This window comes from Ictalurus furcatus, chromosome 28, assembly GCF_023375685.1.
Source record: "Ictalurus furcatus strain D&B chromosome 28, Billie_1.0, whole genome shotgun sequence".
In the NCBI taxonomy this organism is placed as follows: domain Eukaryota; kingdom Metazoa; phylum Chordata; class Actinopteri; order Siluriformes; family Ictaluridae; genus Ictalurus; species Ictalurus furcatus.
Genome location: NC_071282.1, coordinates 12,231,730 through 12,247,313, shown reverse-complemented (window position 1 = coordinate 12,247,313; position 15,584 = coordinate 12,231,730). Strand labels below are relative to the sequence as shown.

At 37.5% G+C, this 15,584-nt stretch overlaps 1 protein-coding gene across 2 annotated transcripts in view; it reads right to left on the bottom strand.

The window, feature by feature from the left end:
- Positions 1-6,101: 6,101 nt before the first annotated feature.
- camkk1a (calcium/calmodulin-dependent protein kinase kinase 1, alpha a) overlaps positions 6,102-15,584 on the bottom strand; it is a 105,917-nt gene continuing 96,434 nt past the window's right edge. The window contains exons 16-17 of one of the 2 annotated variants that reach the window (XM_053618727.1): positions 7,180-7,227; positions 6,102-6,350 (exon numbers count right to left, since the gene is read on the bottom strand). In XM_053618727.1, coding sequence (XP_053474702.1) covers positions 6,263-6,350; positions 7,180-7,227 — 136 coding nt within the window. In that variant the 3' untranslated portion in view covers positions 6,102-6,262. The remainder of the gene's footprint in view (positions 6,351-7,179; positions 7,228-15,584) is intronic. The other variant, XM_053618729.1, reaches the window with a different exon arrangement.

Sequence of the window (15,584 nt, the reverse complement as noted above, 5' to 3'; positions counted from 1 at the left end):
CTAACTTTCTTTACAAATATAAACAATGCGGAGGAGGTGTTACTGTTTTTCACAGATGTTCAGTTTGATCAACTAAGGGAATGGTATTGCGTGACTATTTGTAAGGCATGTTGTCTGTGATGGGGTTCTGGCTTTCTGTTCTCTCACTGAACACTGATATACATAGTTTGTTCATTCAAGTCTTGTCGACTCTCAGCTTCCTATTACATGGTTACTTTAAATATTCACTAGACAGTACAGCAGAGGTCATGTGATCCCCTCTCAAACTGTTCTGCTACGTATTTATTTAATGTCATCCTGTCACACCAACATCTATGGTAAGCTCCACTGCTGTTGTAACAGGATAATAAGGTGTATATGAAGCTGGACCTGCATCTGCTGGTAAAGTACAGTATATACGTCATGTTGACATCAGCAAAACAAAAGTGTAAATAAAGGTTGATAAAATAACTTACTGGAGACGTTTCACGTGTCAGATCGAACACTTGCCTGGTGTCCAGTGGGAAAAAACACGTGCCATTACACCTGTAATTATTCCAGTTTGTAGTAATAAATATATACTAATTTGATTTATAGGTTTTGATAATTGAAGCTTCTTTTTATTTACATTTTTTTTTTTGCTTGCACAAAAATCAGTTTGTGGAGTCTTACAGTACATCATAAAAAACCCCCATTCACATTGGTTTTGAGCTCTTTATTGTCCTTGAATTTGTCTAAATGTACAAAAAGCATGCAAAAAATATCCTCTTTATATATTTTCGTACATATGTACATGGTAACAAGTTGCATTCAATATTTTTTATTTTTTTTGTGCCATGCTTTTTTTTTTGGTAATAATTATAATAAGTACATTCAGGTTAATGCACAGGAATATAGACATCCATGTAACAACTGACAACGACCCTCACTCAAGCAAAGAAATTAGACAATCACTGTATATATGAGAAACTGTAGTTCATTTAGAGATAAATCAACCTGAAACTTCATCCTACACACACTGAAGGAGAGAAAGATATCTACAACCATAAATGCTTTGGATTCAAAAGACCTGCACTGCATTCCAATACTGCTTTCAACACACCCTTGTCTACATAGGCCTAGATCACAAGTAGATTTTTATATTTTATATATATATATATATATATATATATATATATACACACATATATATATATATATATATATATATATATATATATATATATACACACACATATATATATATATATATATATATATATATATATATATATATATATATATATATATACACATATATATACATATATATATACATATATATATATATATATACATACATATAAACATAGCCCTTGTTAGAAAGCACATCCAAGGTGAAGCAGTTTACTGATTAATTGTACTTTTTCTTATCTAGAGAATTCAGCTTGCTCATTAGCTAGCTAAACTGGTGGTGTGTTAATTAGCCAGCATGCCAGCTGGGACCTGGCCAGTGAATCAATCCCTCCAAATGGTTATCTAATATTTTTCACTTCACCTCTAGTCCATCATTTGACCTCCAGTTTTATTGCCTTTTTCTATCATCATCACCTTTTTTTCTTTCAGATTAAATTGATCTGCATTCTCTAAAACACTCTTTACATACCTGTGCTTATAATATAAAAAAATACTTAATTTATTCTTCTGCTTCTTATTCTTCTTCTTATTATAATTAGAGAAGTGGAATAACTCTAAGGAGGCCAATGGGGATTACAATTCCACACAATGGTCACTTCTATACACAAGGATAAGGGGAAGTCAATAAGAATGTGTCAAGACCAGTATTGGAACGCAGCCTTAGTCTAGCAAACATAAAAAGTGACCAGGTGCTATTACATTTTATTTTTAAAAAACAAAACAAAAAAAAACCACACACATTGCCATTTCCTCAAATTAAACAATGTAAAGCATCCCAAAGTAGGTTTTTAATAATATAGTGTTTCCAAGTGCAAGTTATGGAGAGTCCATGCACTGCACACATTTTTTCTCCTCTGAACTCTGTGTGTTTTCGTGTTTGTGTGTTTGTGTGTGTGTGAGAGAGAGAGAGAGAGAGCAAGATAAGTAACTGAGACACTGCACAATTGCAACCTATGACCTGAACCAGAACAGAGACAACATGGCAGAGATCACTGTTAATTTTTTCCCACTATAAAGCATCTATATGAGTATAATAAACATCAGAGCAGGACACACACACACACACGATAGCTTTTCATATGTGTACAATAGAATGTGTTAAAGGGGTTGTATTATTATCCTTGAGTTGTACCACGTTTAAAAAGATACTTGAGTCATATCACGGTTATTAAGATACTGCACCTGATAGAGCTTTTGTAACGAGTTCAAATGTTATACTGAGGTCATGGACATGCCATTACACAACATACAAACAACATACAAGTGCATAGTAAACGTTAAAGAGGGGACACGTGCATTACGTTTAGAAAACCCACATGCTGTGTTTGATAATAGATTTGTGACTACTGTACACTTCCATATGGTGCGTCCAAAAAACCACTGCTGTATGTGCATACCTGCTTTCATTGCTACACCTCACTCACACTCTCACACACACGTTACATTCCTAGAGGTGTTCATTTCACCTCCAAACACAAGAGATGACCCAAACATTACACACATACATAAAGTAAAGCATCTGTCCATGCCAGTGAAACTGAGAGACATGAGAGAGAGTGTAAGAGTCGGGATAATGGGAAACGACAAGAAAACACCATCTGTTAGGGAACATGAGAGTCAATACGTCATCCAGAGAGCCAAGGTAACGTGGAAACTCGTACCTCTCCATCAAACATCCAGTGGGCAGAATACAAAAGGTTTTACTGTTACAAATTCAAGCAGCTGTACATAAAACAGCAATGGTGGCCATTAGGAATTATAAGCAAAGAAGGAAAAATCAAGATGTAATTATGGATAGTGTGCAGGTTTTCTTCTACATCTAACGTCCTGCAGTTGGAGTCCAGAAAGCTCCAGGGGTTGGTGTACTGTTACAATGAGTAGTTACACTCACGGTTTGGTTATTATATGATAATAAGCCTAACTGAATGGGCATTTTAACATTTATTCACTTGGCACATGATTTTATAATCAAAAGGACCATATTGTCTTGGCTATCTCTTGCCTCGATTGATTTACGTGCACAATAAGCCTTGATCTTAAATGTGCTGGATCAAGTGTTATTTTATAAGCTGTCAAATAATGAGGGCGATCAAATTTGTAGTGATTAATGTTATGACTAGGACTAGCAATGCTGCAATATACTGGCAATAAATTAGACCAGTAGATGTTTATTTCAATGCTTGCCATCATTTCATTCATGTATCTTCATATTAAATACAAAAGCTGTTTCTTTATTCCGTCTGCATTTTCTGTCCCTGATTGTTTTTCTGGCTTATAGGCTTGTGTTTAAAGGCAATGGTCTAGATGCGACTGCAAAGCCCCGTCTGCTATGCTTCTGCTCAAGAAAAACCTGGCAACCTGAAGGCAAGTCATTTGCATAAAAAAAGGGTAGGCCTCACAGAAAATTTTCATAAGCAGTTCCATAACCTGTCTATGATTATGAATAACTTTGACTTCGCTATCTGAATATTAACATAACTTTGGACCCAAGTCTCTAATTCTGAATATGGCCCAAAAGTGACATAGAAAGAGGATCCAATCCAAGCACTTGAAGCTTAGAGGAAAACTCCACCCTAAAACGTATTGAATATGTTTATATCAAAATATATGTGACGTGCTTAGTGATTCTGGGGCTAATTTGTTGGTTGGTGGTGTACGTTTGTTATTCCTGTGAGAAGGACATTGCAGGAGACAAAATGTAAACAATCTCAAGCATACGTGATCAGGTTTTTGAACGGCCAGGTTTTACTGTTAGCTCCCAAAAAACAAAGAAAAAAAACGAGTTTATTTTCTCACTCAGCATTTTGCAGCTGTGTTCGATGTCATATTAATGAGAAATCCAATGTAGTGGTGACAGCAAATGTCACCAGAGTGCTGAGTTACGGAAGAAACTCGGCTCAGCTAGTTGGCAATTTATGACATGTCAGGCATGATGGAACTGACGCCAGGATTAGCATTAAAGTCGAAGCTTTGGAAGCTGATCTGTTTGAGCAAAGTGTACAGATGAGGAGGTGAAAGCACTGGACAGACTAAAGGACTAAAGCGCTGCCGCTCTCTTTAGATAGAAATGAGATTTCACTGGCATCACTACCAGTGTGCAATCGAACATGGGTAATGTAGGGATTCAAAGTGAAAATAGACCAATCTGTCAGATAAAAAAAGTTGGATGCAAATTAAAGATCACATGTTAATGATAAAGATTAATGTGCAAGTTGTTCAAGGAAGATTTTTCCCTTTAAGTGTCTTTCTCAGGTGAAATTCAAACTCATCACCTTACGACTCTAGTAAATCGAGCAAAGGTGCTGTTAATAATGGTGCCAATATATAAATAAATAAATAAATACGCAATGTGATGTGCTTAATATTTCAATAGTAGGATTAGGCGCTGCCATCGTCACTTTGGAAGGGGTCCCTGGCTGCTGTAATATTTACAGGGATTAATAGGCTGCTTTTTATTATGCAGAAATCTAACAGTTTATAATAAAATAAATCATGTTGGGAAAACACGCGCACTGTTTAATTAGCAGTTATGATGATTGGCACCATCAAGAGACATCACTGCAATATTCATCTGATCAGAAAAGGAATTATTGCTTCTTAACTGCATGAGATTTAACTGCAATTTAAATGGTGGCCAATTAAAAAAAAAAAGTTTGATTATCAGCAGCCTGAAGTTCTTGTTAAAGCAGCTTCCTGTCCCTGACCGAGTTTGAACGTTGTACGAATGTAATCCAGGACAAAGGGGAGGTGGTCATGTTGAATAACAGTCGATGTGCTGGGCTTGATGCTAATCACTGCATTCAGATTGCACAACGCTGTGCGAGAGAGATCTTCTCGCTTTCTACACAAACACACGCTCGGTGACTTGTGATTGTGTTTATGTATGCGTTTACGACAGGCAAACTGTCGGGCATCTCTTGTCAGCTGACAAATAAGCCACTGCGAGTGGTGAGACTCGGTAAATGATGACATATTCAGGGAGACAATAGCACATTGTGACACAGGATATGGTTTCTGTCTTACTAAAGTCTAAATGGTGGATTTGCGACATTCACCATCATGCAGTGTGCTAGTGATTTGTAGCTGTGTGTGTTTCAAATGAGGAGCCCTCTAACATTTGCATGTTAGCCCTATTCTGAAATGTGTGCTTGTGTGAAAATATCATAGCCCTCTCATAGTGGCTGAGTTTTGCCCACTTGAATAAAAAAACACAATCTTCAATTAATATGTGAGTGTGTGTGTGTGTGTATATATATATACCAAAATGGCAAGCAGTCCAAAACTGGCCATGTGTACAATAAATATTATAATATGCAAAGCATAACAAGGCAGGACAACATCGAAATTACATTACATATGTACAAAATGCTGCTCATCCCTTCTTTCACTTGTGTACGGTTCTAGTGAGATGTTCAAACGACGTCCCTTAAAATGAGTTCCGAATCTTCTGGCTGTCCAGCCATGGTATCAACGATGTTTTAAAATAATGCTATAATGTTAAGTTTGTTGTTCGATCGTACATTGCAAGTCAAAAATAAAATAAAATCTCAATTTACTGAAAATTTCAATCTCGATTCATGAAGGACGAAGAGTAAGGTGCATGCTGAGAGCATGAGGAGAGAGAAAGAGGAAAAAAAGAAGAAGAAGAAGAAGCAGAAAGCAGCTTCTGTGAAACATCTCCAAACATCTAGATATAAAACGATACGGAATGTTCCTGAATGTTACTTCACATCCCAGACTTCTCTCCATACAAGAGATTTCCTCTGAATAGCAATGCAGGAGGCAGGGGGAGTGGCTTTGCACAGTGGGTGTGGCAAGAAGAGGAGCATTATCCAGAAAAAAAAAGGTAGGATCCATGTGTCGATCACAAAGCAAGGTAGATCTGGCCAAATCACCAGCGTCAAAAGGCTTTGGAATAAGACACTTCATTAAAGAATTAGAAAGCAGTTAGGAATACGTATATGGATGAACAGTTTGCAAATTCAAATTTCACGATGTTCTTTTAGCGTTTATGAAGGTTATGTTAATGTGAAAAGTAAGATTTAAGTCTGCCTGTACAATAGGAATGAGTAAAGGGGCGGAGCTTATGGCCGATATGCGCACACACTTATGAGTGATCATCAGAAGAGGGCGGTTCATCTTCATGCAGGTCCTCCAGCTCCACCTCTCGTCCAGCTTCTCCGCTGCTACCTTTCCTGAAAGACACAAAGCCAGACTGGGATTGTATAGTTCGCTTTGAATAAAACATTAGGACATTTTCACACTTGAGTCCGCACTCAGGACCGATTTTGGGTTCATTTGGGGGAGGAGCTGATGATAGATTCATCCAATTATAGTGTCTATTATTAATTTTTAAAGAACGGCATGTTTCGATGGAGCCACTATCATAAGAAGATTTTTAGCCATGCACAGGTTGAGCTAATTACAGAAATTGTGCTCTGGTGCCACGAAAGTGTGGTTAGTTTATATATATATATATATATATGATATTTTATATTGTCACATTATATTATGATATTATATATCAATTCTGACATGTTCAACCCAATCACGGTACTTAGTGCACGGTGCTGAGAGCGGACAGTTTCCACAAACTATAGCTTTTACACACCAAGAAACATACTGAGCTCTCAGGGCAGGTGGCCCTGGGTCCTGAAAAAACTCAGGTGTGAAAATGACCTCAAAGTAAATGAATAAATATTGTTCCTTTTCACTCAGACATCACAAACCCCCTTTGTGTGTAAATAAAAGCTTGGACAATAAACAGATGAAGTCATGAGTACAGACAAACATTACTCTGAACCAAACAATGACAATCACGATCAGACACAACATGTTCTGTGAGGGAAAGATGAAAAATGCAATAAACATGTGCTGTAGTTTGGGTTTTCCCCACCTGACAGCAATGATCACATGGCTAACCTGGGGGAACGAATGTCACACAGTGGACAGGATGGACATTAAGGACAACCAAGCATCAAAACCCACAACTAACAGCAACATCAGCTAACAACAAACCTTTACCTTAAAGAAGGGTGGAGTTTAAGAGAGGGACGAAACGGCCACGAGTCCCTGCAGCGGAGAGAGACAGAGTGGTCAGAGGTCAAAGATTCTCAGAGGGGGCATATAGGATGGCAGGAAGTTAACCTTCACCTTGACATATAGCTTTACTGTAGTAGAGCACGGCATTTACGTCACAAAAGATGGGGGGAGGAAAAGCATTAACGTCAAACTCTGAGTTGGGAACAGCCCCAACGTGTTTCAATATGACAGCCAACATTAACACGTTCATGAATCTGTTTCTGTATTTCAGCTTGACATGAAGAGTAAATGATCAATTTTCACTTCAGTTGTTTTAAAAAACACATTGAGACAACATTAAACATGAACACCGTTCGTAATGTGCTAATGCAACACTAGCTAACAGCTAGTTAGTGAACAATTCGACGACCCGGAGACATATTTGTCTTTCTTTTTGCATGAAATTTCGCATCAACCAAAACAGATGATTTGCCAATCATTCAGTACTTGTACAACAGTACTTTGCACTTTCCCTATAAGAAATGAATCAAAATTCTAGACCATTTTAAGACTTATTCCAAAATTGTGGTCAGTTTTCGTGCAAATTTATAGAAAAAAAAAGACTGTTACCTTTAAGTAAAATGTGAGATGCATTCAGTAGGCTGTGTACCTAAAGTGACGCTGATAACAAAATATCCAGAATGTTCCCTGAACTTCAACTCTGGAAGTAAGAGCCTTTACATTTTTCATTTCCTAGACCTGCGTGAAAACCATGTAAAATCTGTGACAATATATTAAACCAGTGATGGACAGGAAGTGGATGTTAGGGTTAAAAAAACAGATGTTTAAGCTCATCAACATCTACTGCAGTATGTAATGTATTGTTTGACTTCAGAAATCCATGTCACACTAAACATAGCCAACTCTGTACTGCTGTAAATTACTCCTGAAAGTCTAAACATCTAGTAGACATGTATGTTAAAGGTTAATGAGAGCAACACAGGAAGAGTATAAGAAGAGTATTGTTGACAGTAAATTATTAATGAGATGCAAATCTACTGCATAGAAAGTGATTTAATTGGACAACAGTGTTAGGAATGCATGCACTGCAAATGAATCCTCCACCAGGGAGAGCTGTTGCTTCTTGCCTTTTCACACAGTTACAGAAGCAAACAAGAACACGTGAAGAGTTTTCCATCCTTGAGAAACTCCACTAATATGTGGAGAACTGGATAAGTGTTTCTACAAGGCCATTACTGTTTTTTCCCCCACTGCAAGGGACCTGCTGTTGGAACATATTATTCAGCAGTACAGAGGAAAGGTAACGTGCAACTGATTACAGATTACATTTATAAATGTGTGATCTTTTACATTACACGTGGATCTGATTTCTTATGGATCACTTTGGAGCTAACTGGTTTACATGGTCCAACAATAATTCTATGTGGAATCTTGTACTGTTAAAGAAAAAGTTATAATAAAAAAACAAACAAACACAACAACAAAAAAACAATACCTCATTGAGGTAGAAACACAAACGACTTGGTAACATTGCATTAAAAAGTATTCAAAGTCACAAGGATATACCTGTAACTCGGCTAATCAGAATAATATACAGTACATATTAGTGCAGATATTACTTCAGTTTGTTATGTAAACACTTAAACTGTATGTAAAATACACGCATAAGTAGCAGTTCTGACAGAAATTAGCTGAAGCTAGTTAGCTAGTTGGATGTTGGTGGTCTACATGCTTTGGTTTCATCTCCATTTAAATCTCCTGAGACACCACACAGACCAGAGTTTCTTCTCTAAGCAGATATTTTGCTGAAGCTATAGGAATGAAAAAAAAAAAAAAAAAAACTCACCAAATTTTACAATGACAGACTGACATCTGTCCCATCTGTCAGGGTTTACTTCTCAGCACTTAAAGTTCTCATGAACTAACCAAATAGCTGTTTTGTGACTTTTAGTATGAATATGTTAGCCTTGAGGTTATCTATAAGCTAGTGTGCTCCCAAAAAAAAAAAAAAAAAAAAAGGACAAAATTCACATTTAGAAGATATATGCATTGAAAATGCTCTCTGTCTACCATCGGTACGGATCAACAGTTTTGATGACATCATTCTGCACTTCAGCTTCTCATCAGATTTTCTGTCCAATCAAATGCTCTCTAGAATCTGAAGTGTCCCATCCCCGACATTCTAAAAATCACCTGACCGAAGTTGCGGAGAGAAATCATAATCAGTACGCCTGGGTGGTAAACGTGTCTTTGGCTGTTCGAACCCACGCGTTTTATTCAGTTTTCCAACTGTATGTTGGTTAAGAAGGAAATGGCTTGAATTCATTCACTTTGAAGAAAGACTAACTGTCAAGTACGGCTTAGCCCGGGCTGTGAGGTAGGCTAAACGCTATTGGCTATTTAAAAAAAGGTGGAGGAGCCACTCAATATGTCCCACCATGACTAGTTGTTTCAGTGGAAATTACAGTACATCAACACATCGAATAACACTGTGCATTTCAAGGAACTTCACTGGGACGTTAAAAGTTTTCGCTGATTGTCCTAACCTTGTGCAGTTAGTCAACTACATGCAAAAAAAGAAAGAATAAACACAGCAGTTGTGTCAGTCGTTTGAAACTGGTATCTTAAAAGGAATACTTCATATTTTTCCACCTAATTACTATCTACCACATACACACCTGCGTGTAATTAAACAACAAAGGATGAGGGATATAAAATGTTAAAAGGATTAGGGCTGCAACTAAAGATTATTTCCATAAACAATTAATCGGCAGATTACTTTTTTTCAATTAATTTATTAATGAGATGAGGGACCGTACTTTCAGTAGCATTTTTGCTTTCATTTAAATAAAATCCCCAAACTGTGTTACAAATATAAAAATCATGACTAAAACCCAAATTCCAAAAAAGTTGGGACAGTACAGAAAATGCAAAACAACCCCAAACAAACAAAAAGAGTTGTATGAACATTCATTTCACCCTGTACTATATTGAACACACATCATTAACACATTATTTGATGTTTTACTTTGTGAATTTAATTTATTTTTGAAAATATACATTCATTTCAAATCTGACTGCAACACACTCCAAAAAAGTTGGGACAGTCAACTGTTTACGTGCAACATCACCTTTTCTTTTAATAACACTTATTAAGCGTTTGGGCGCTGAAGACACCAGTTGGTTAAGTTTAGCAAGCGGAATGCTTATGCAACCATGTGCTTGTAATCTGGGCAGAATGTGGTTTGGTGTTGTCCTGCTCTGGATAGCAGCATATGTTGCTCCAAAATGTGTACATATCTTTCTGCATTAATGGTGCACTCACAGATGTGCAAGTTACCCATGCCATAGGTACTGACACACCCCCATACCACGACAGATGCTGGCTTTTGGACCTGACGCTGATAACAGCTTGGATGGTCCTTTTCTGCTTTGGCCCGGAGAACACGACAGCTGTTTTGTCCAAAAACTATTTGAAATGTCGACTCGTTGGACCACAAAACACGATTCCACTGTGCTACTGTCCATCTCAGATGAGACCGAGCCCAGAGAAGTCGGCGGCACTTCTGGACAGTGTTGACGTATGGCTTCTGTTTTGGATAGTAAAGCCTTAACTTGCATCTGTGGATGCAGCGGCGAATGGTGTTTACCAACACAGGTTTACCAAAGTATTCCTGAGCCCATGTGAGGATATCCATTACAGACTCCTGACGGGTTTTTAAGACAGTGACGTCTGAGGGATTGGAGATCACGCGCATTCAGAAGTGGTTTTCAGCCATACCCTTTACACACCGAGATTTGACCGGATTCCATGAATCTTTAAATTATATTGTGCACTGTAGAAGGTGAAATGCACAAAATCCTACCAAGTTGTCTTTAGGGAATGTTGTTCATAAAGTGTTGGATATTGTTTTACTTCTGTTTACTTTGATCATAGAGTTGCAATTAGACATTACAGATCTTACTCGCGCTAAACTGTTTATCACCGCGTCTACACCTTGAATAAAGAGCAACACGGCCTCGTTACTAAAGATCACTTACAGATCGTTCCAGTTATAATAAAGAACAGAATTTACACTGCAAGCGCACAAGTACAGCATATAATGATAATAAACTTGAATTAAACTAAACTTTTTAAGCAACTTGTACCAGTTTCCCCAACCCTTTGAAGTGCACAGTGGAGCATTTTTGATATAAACATAAGTTGGTGCACCTGCATCACTGTTGTGAGTCCCTGCTACACAAGCTCCGCTTTGTAAAGTTTGCAGGTTACAATCTTCTACACTACATTTAATATAAAATGTGCCCATGTCTTAGAGGACTTGGAGGTCGCACACTTGATGATTACGCCTCCGTCTGATGGTGAGTGAGGTCATGTTGGCCATAAAAGGTAATGCTGACAAACAGTATACTGAAGAAATGTATTGTCATTGATTCTAAAGCTAGCGGCGTCACATTACATGCGTTTGACATCATGTGCCATCGCCTAGGAAGCGGCTTATACTTCCGGTGAGTAAGAAAACCCCGCTAGTGTTCCATTTGAGACCATATTAACCTTCAATTCATACACTAGGCGGTAGAGTACACAGTGCATAGTGTAAGTGTATAGCGCATTATTTGGGACACAACTGGTATTTACTCTCCAAAGCGTGTTTTCGGAACAGAAGTAACGCAATGAGTAAATGTGCCCCGTGCCGCACGCAGACCAACTAATCCATAATGACATTCGTTGACGACGATTAGTTGTTGCAGCTAAGTCTTTCAAAAGCTGTTCTCATTAAGTTTACTTCTTTTTTTTTTTTTTTTTAATGGAGTTTCTTATCTAACATTGGAGTATTACAATAATCACTAACACCACTGTCAGACCCAAACAACTACAGTTCTAACAAATAACCACAAATTCTTCCATCAGAAATAGTAATCAAGGGTCTAAAACAATAAACGCTACAGATTTATACAGATCGTTCTAATCGTACAAAATGCCTGCTGAAGATTTTGAATCCAAGCATATAGTTGACACATGACTCAATGAGACTCTTGAAACCAAGTTCTTCCTTTTTACTATTCACTGAAAACTGTACAAAACAAAATAAAGGAACAGTCAAAGACTAGTGTGCTCCCTCGGCTTTATAGCTTCGTCAACTACCAAAGCAGAAGTGAAACATACGGTCCTTATTAAAGTGTAGATCAGAGAGGCGCAACTGCTTAAAACAATCACCCGATACATCTGTAATGTAAACATGGGCCATCACCAAGGTCACAAAAAATGACCAACACACAGCAACAACCGATATCAACAAAATACTCCTTTCTTCTACTGGAAGGGCTCTTACACAGATTTTATATTGACAGAACAGCCAGTTATGCTTAAATATATATATATATATATATATATATATATATATATATATATATATATATATATATATATATATTTTTCAAGATTTCAACTTCTGCCCTTAGACATCCGGTATAAGTGAGTTATGAGTAAACAGCTTTTCGCTTCACTACAGTGAAACATGGTGAAATTCTAGTTTGCTGTAATCACACATACTGTATGCTGCAGATTCTGTAGATACAGATTAGATTGAAAAATTATGAAGTACTCCTTTACGGGTCATTGATTTCATCCTAACGAGACTCTGCTGTGGTGCGTATTTAGAATTTCCCTTGCATCTGGAAACATAAAACTCTGGATGAGATGACAGTCCATCACAGGGCATCACACACACACACTATATTTGCAGGCTTATTCACAGCCTATGGGCAATTTAGAGTTTTTGGACAGTAGACAGAAATGGACACGCACGAGAATATGCAACACTCACAAAGGCATGCACACAGGCAGTAAGCTCAGAATAAAACCCAGGAGTTATAAAGGGGCAACCCTACCTGCTGTTCCACCCACATTACTAAATCCTAATCAAAAATACCTTGACAGTTACAGAAAATATATCGGAGAGTGGCTGTAAGAGCATCATCATGCAGAGCAGCATCCAGGCTGCACAGGCTGACAGACAGGAGAGGAGAATCACACCATGTGGTGTCTACCTGCTGTCCTTGGGTAAAACGTTCTGATGAGCTACATGCACTGGAGGGGGAGCAGAATTTACTGCTTACTGTCAATCCGCTGCCGAGAGAAATGGGAGTGAAGAGGGAGGGGGAGAACAGAAAAAGCACGAGCAAGAATGCATGTTGTTCATAAATGAAGTATGCTAATAGAAAACCATGAACAAGATGAAGTATGTGAACAATATTAATATGTGCTATACATCAAATATGCTAAAGATACCTGGATGACTTATTATGCAGCCAACAATGTACTTCATTCCACAATACATCAAACACTTTTTTTTGGTAAATAAAATACTGCTGGAATACTGTGATGGCAACAGCAGCTGCAGCTACGCATGGCTAGTTCCAAATAACTGAAAAATATACCTTAGCTAATTTATTATCTATACCAACGCGCTAATGGTAACCGACAAGTATTAGCAACAGCTTTGTTTATTTGCTAATCTAACAGATTGTTAGTCTGATAAATTAGAGAAACATAATATTAAAATGAATGTTTTCCCTCAAATTATCTGTAATACCTTAGACTAGATTACTTAGACTAGATTAAGGAGCAGAAGACAGCTATTTATGCTAGTTGTGACATTTACTGTACACTAATGATTAAAAAATCATTTTACTGCCATATACAACATTTTGTGCTGGTTCACTGCATCATTTTTTGGCTTAAAAACACAGTGAGTGGGAAAACCTCTGCATAGAACTGAAGAAGTCCGAGGTAACCGTGGAGGAACGGCGTCCACAATGGAATTTGACTGACAGGTAGTCACATGACCATGCAGTACACCAAATGATGATTGCAATAACTGTACTATACTACATACTAGTACAAGGGATAGTATGTTGTATATGGGAATATACTAGTATATACGCGTAGGTATGGCATTTTGAACACAGCCACAGTTTCAATGAGATAGCAAGACGAAAGTCTGAGAAAGAAATGAAGCGAGTTCGAATGAGCGTCAGAGTGTGATCTTAATAAGGAAGACAGGGAATGTAGAGGTCCTGACATGCAGTCAGTTTATTCTCACCAGACATCCTTTCACAGCCCCTGCTTCTCCCATGCCTCCTTAAAAAAATCGTGGCTAGAAAAATAACCCACTAAAGAAAGAAAGAAAAAAAAAGAATGAAGTGACATAAATAATTGACACACTGTGAGTCAGGATTGCTTCTGCAGGGCACCATGGAGGGAAATTAACTCGGATAGGACTCCGAGAGCGCTCCACATTTTCAATATGAAATGCTGAAGAAGAATAGACCGGAGGTAAATGTCATGTATGCTACTATGGAAACGCATGTTAGTAGTTTGAGGTTAAAGTAATGGGTGGTTATTAGTGTGGCCCTCGTGTATGCCTCTTCAAAGAGTGAAGCGAGGTGCTTATAATCATCCTAGGAGAGAGAAGGGATTCAAAAATGAGAGGGAAAGGGCTTTTCAGTTGATGTGACTGACCTTAGTTAAAGAACAGTACAACAGTAAAGAGGGATATGAGGATACAGATAAATGACATTAATTAGTATTTCCAGTGAATGTCACAAAAAAAACCCCATCAACTTAAGCTGTATTATCTCTTATTTAGATGATGATTAAACAACGAATTTTAAACAATAGAAGTAATTACTACAGCCACTGCCATATTTTAAAATAAAGCTGTATGTTGGACAATGTCAGTTTACATGGGGCAGGGCTTATGCCATTCCCATGCTGTAAAACTTAACACAATTCAATTCAATTTTATTCGTATAGTGTTTTTAACAATGGACATTATCAAAGACTGGCTTTACAGGACTATATAAATTCCGGATATGAATTTTAAATTTATACATGTATCCCTAATGAACAAGCCAGAGGCGACGGTGGGAAAGAAAAATTCCCCGAGAGGACATGAAGAAACCTTGAGACTCAAAACGTGAACCCATCTTCATCTGGGTGACACCGGATAGTGCGATTATAAATAATTCCCTTCTATAACTGTATAATATATAGTCAAAACATGCAATTGAGTAAGCAGGAACTAATGAGCAACTTATGAGTATGAGCATCAGAGTCATTTCTGAACTCAATATAGTTTTAACTTGAAGTCTGTTGTGTTGAAATGAAGTTATTAAGTGTGCAATGTTGGAGATTGATTGTTTACCCAGCACTAGTGAGAGATCAGGCCTCATAAATGTACCGTTTTAAAGCTCAGGTAGTGGTATAATTTTTTATGTATTTATTTTTTTAAAAGACAGACAGGGAAAAGTATGGATTTTTAAATCATGTTCTACATAAACATTTCTTTACAGAACATTACACGACTTGCTGCAAAACCTGG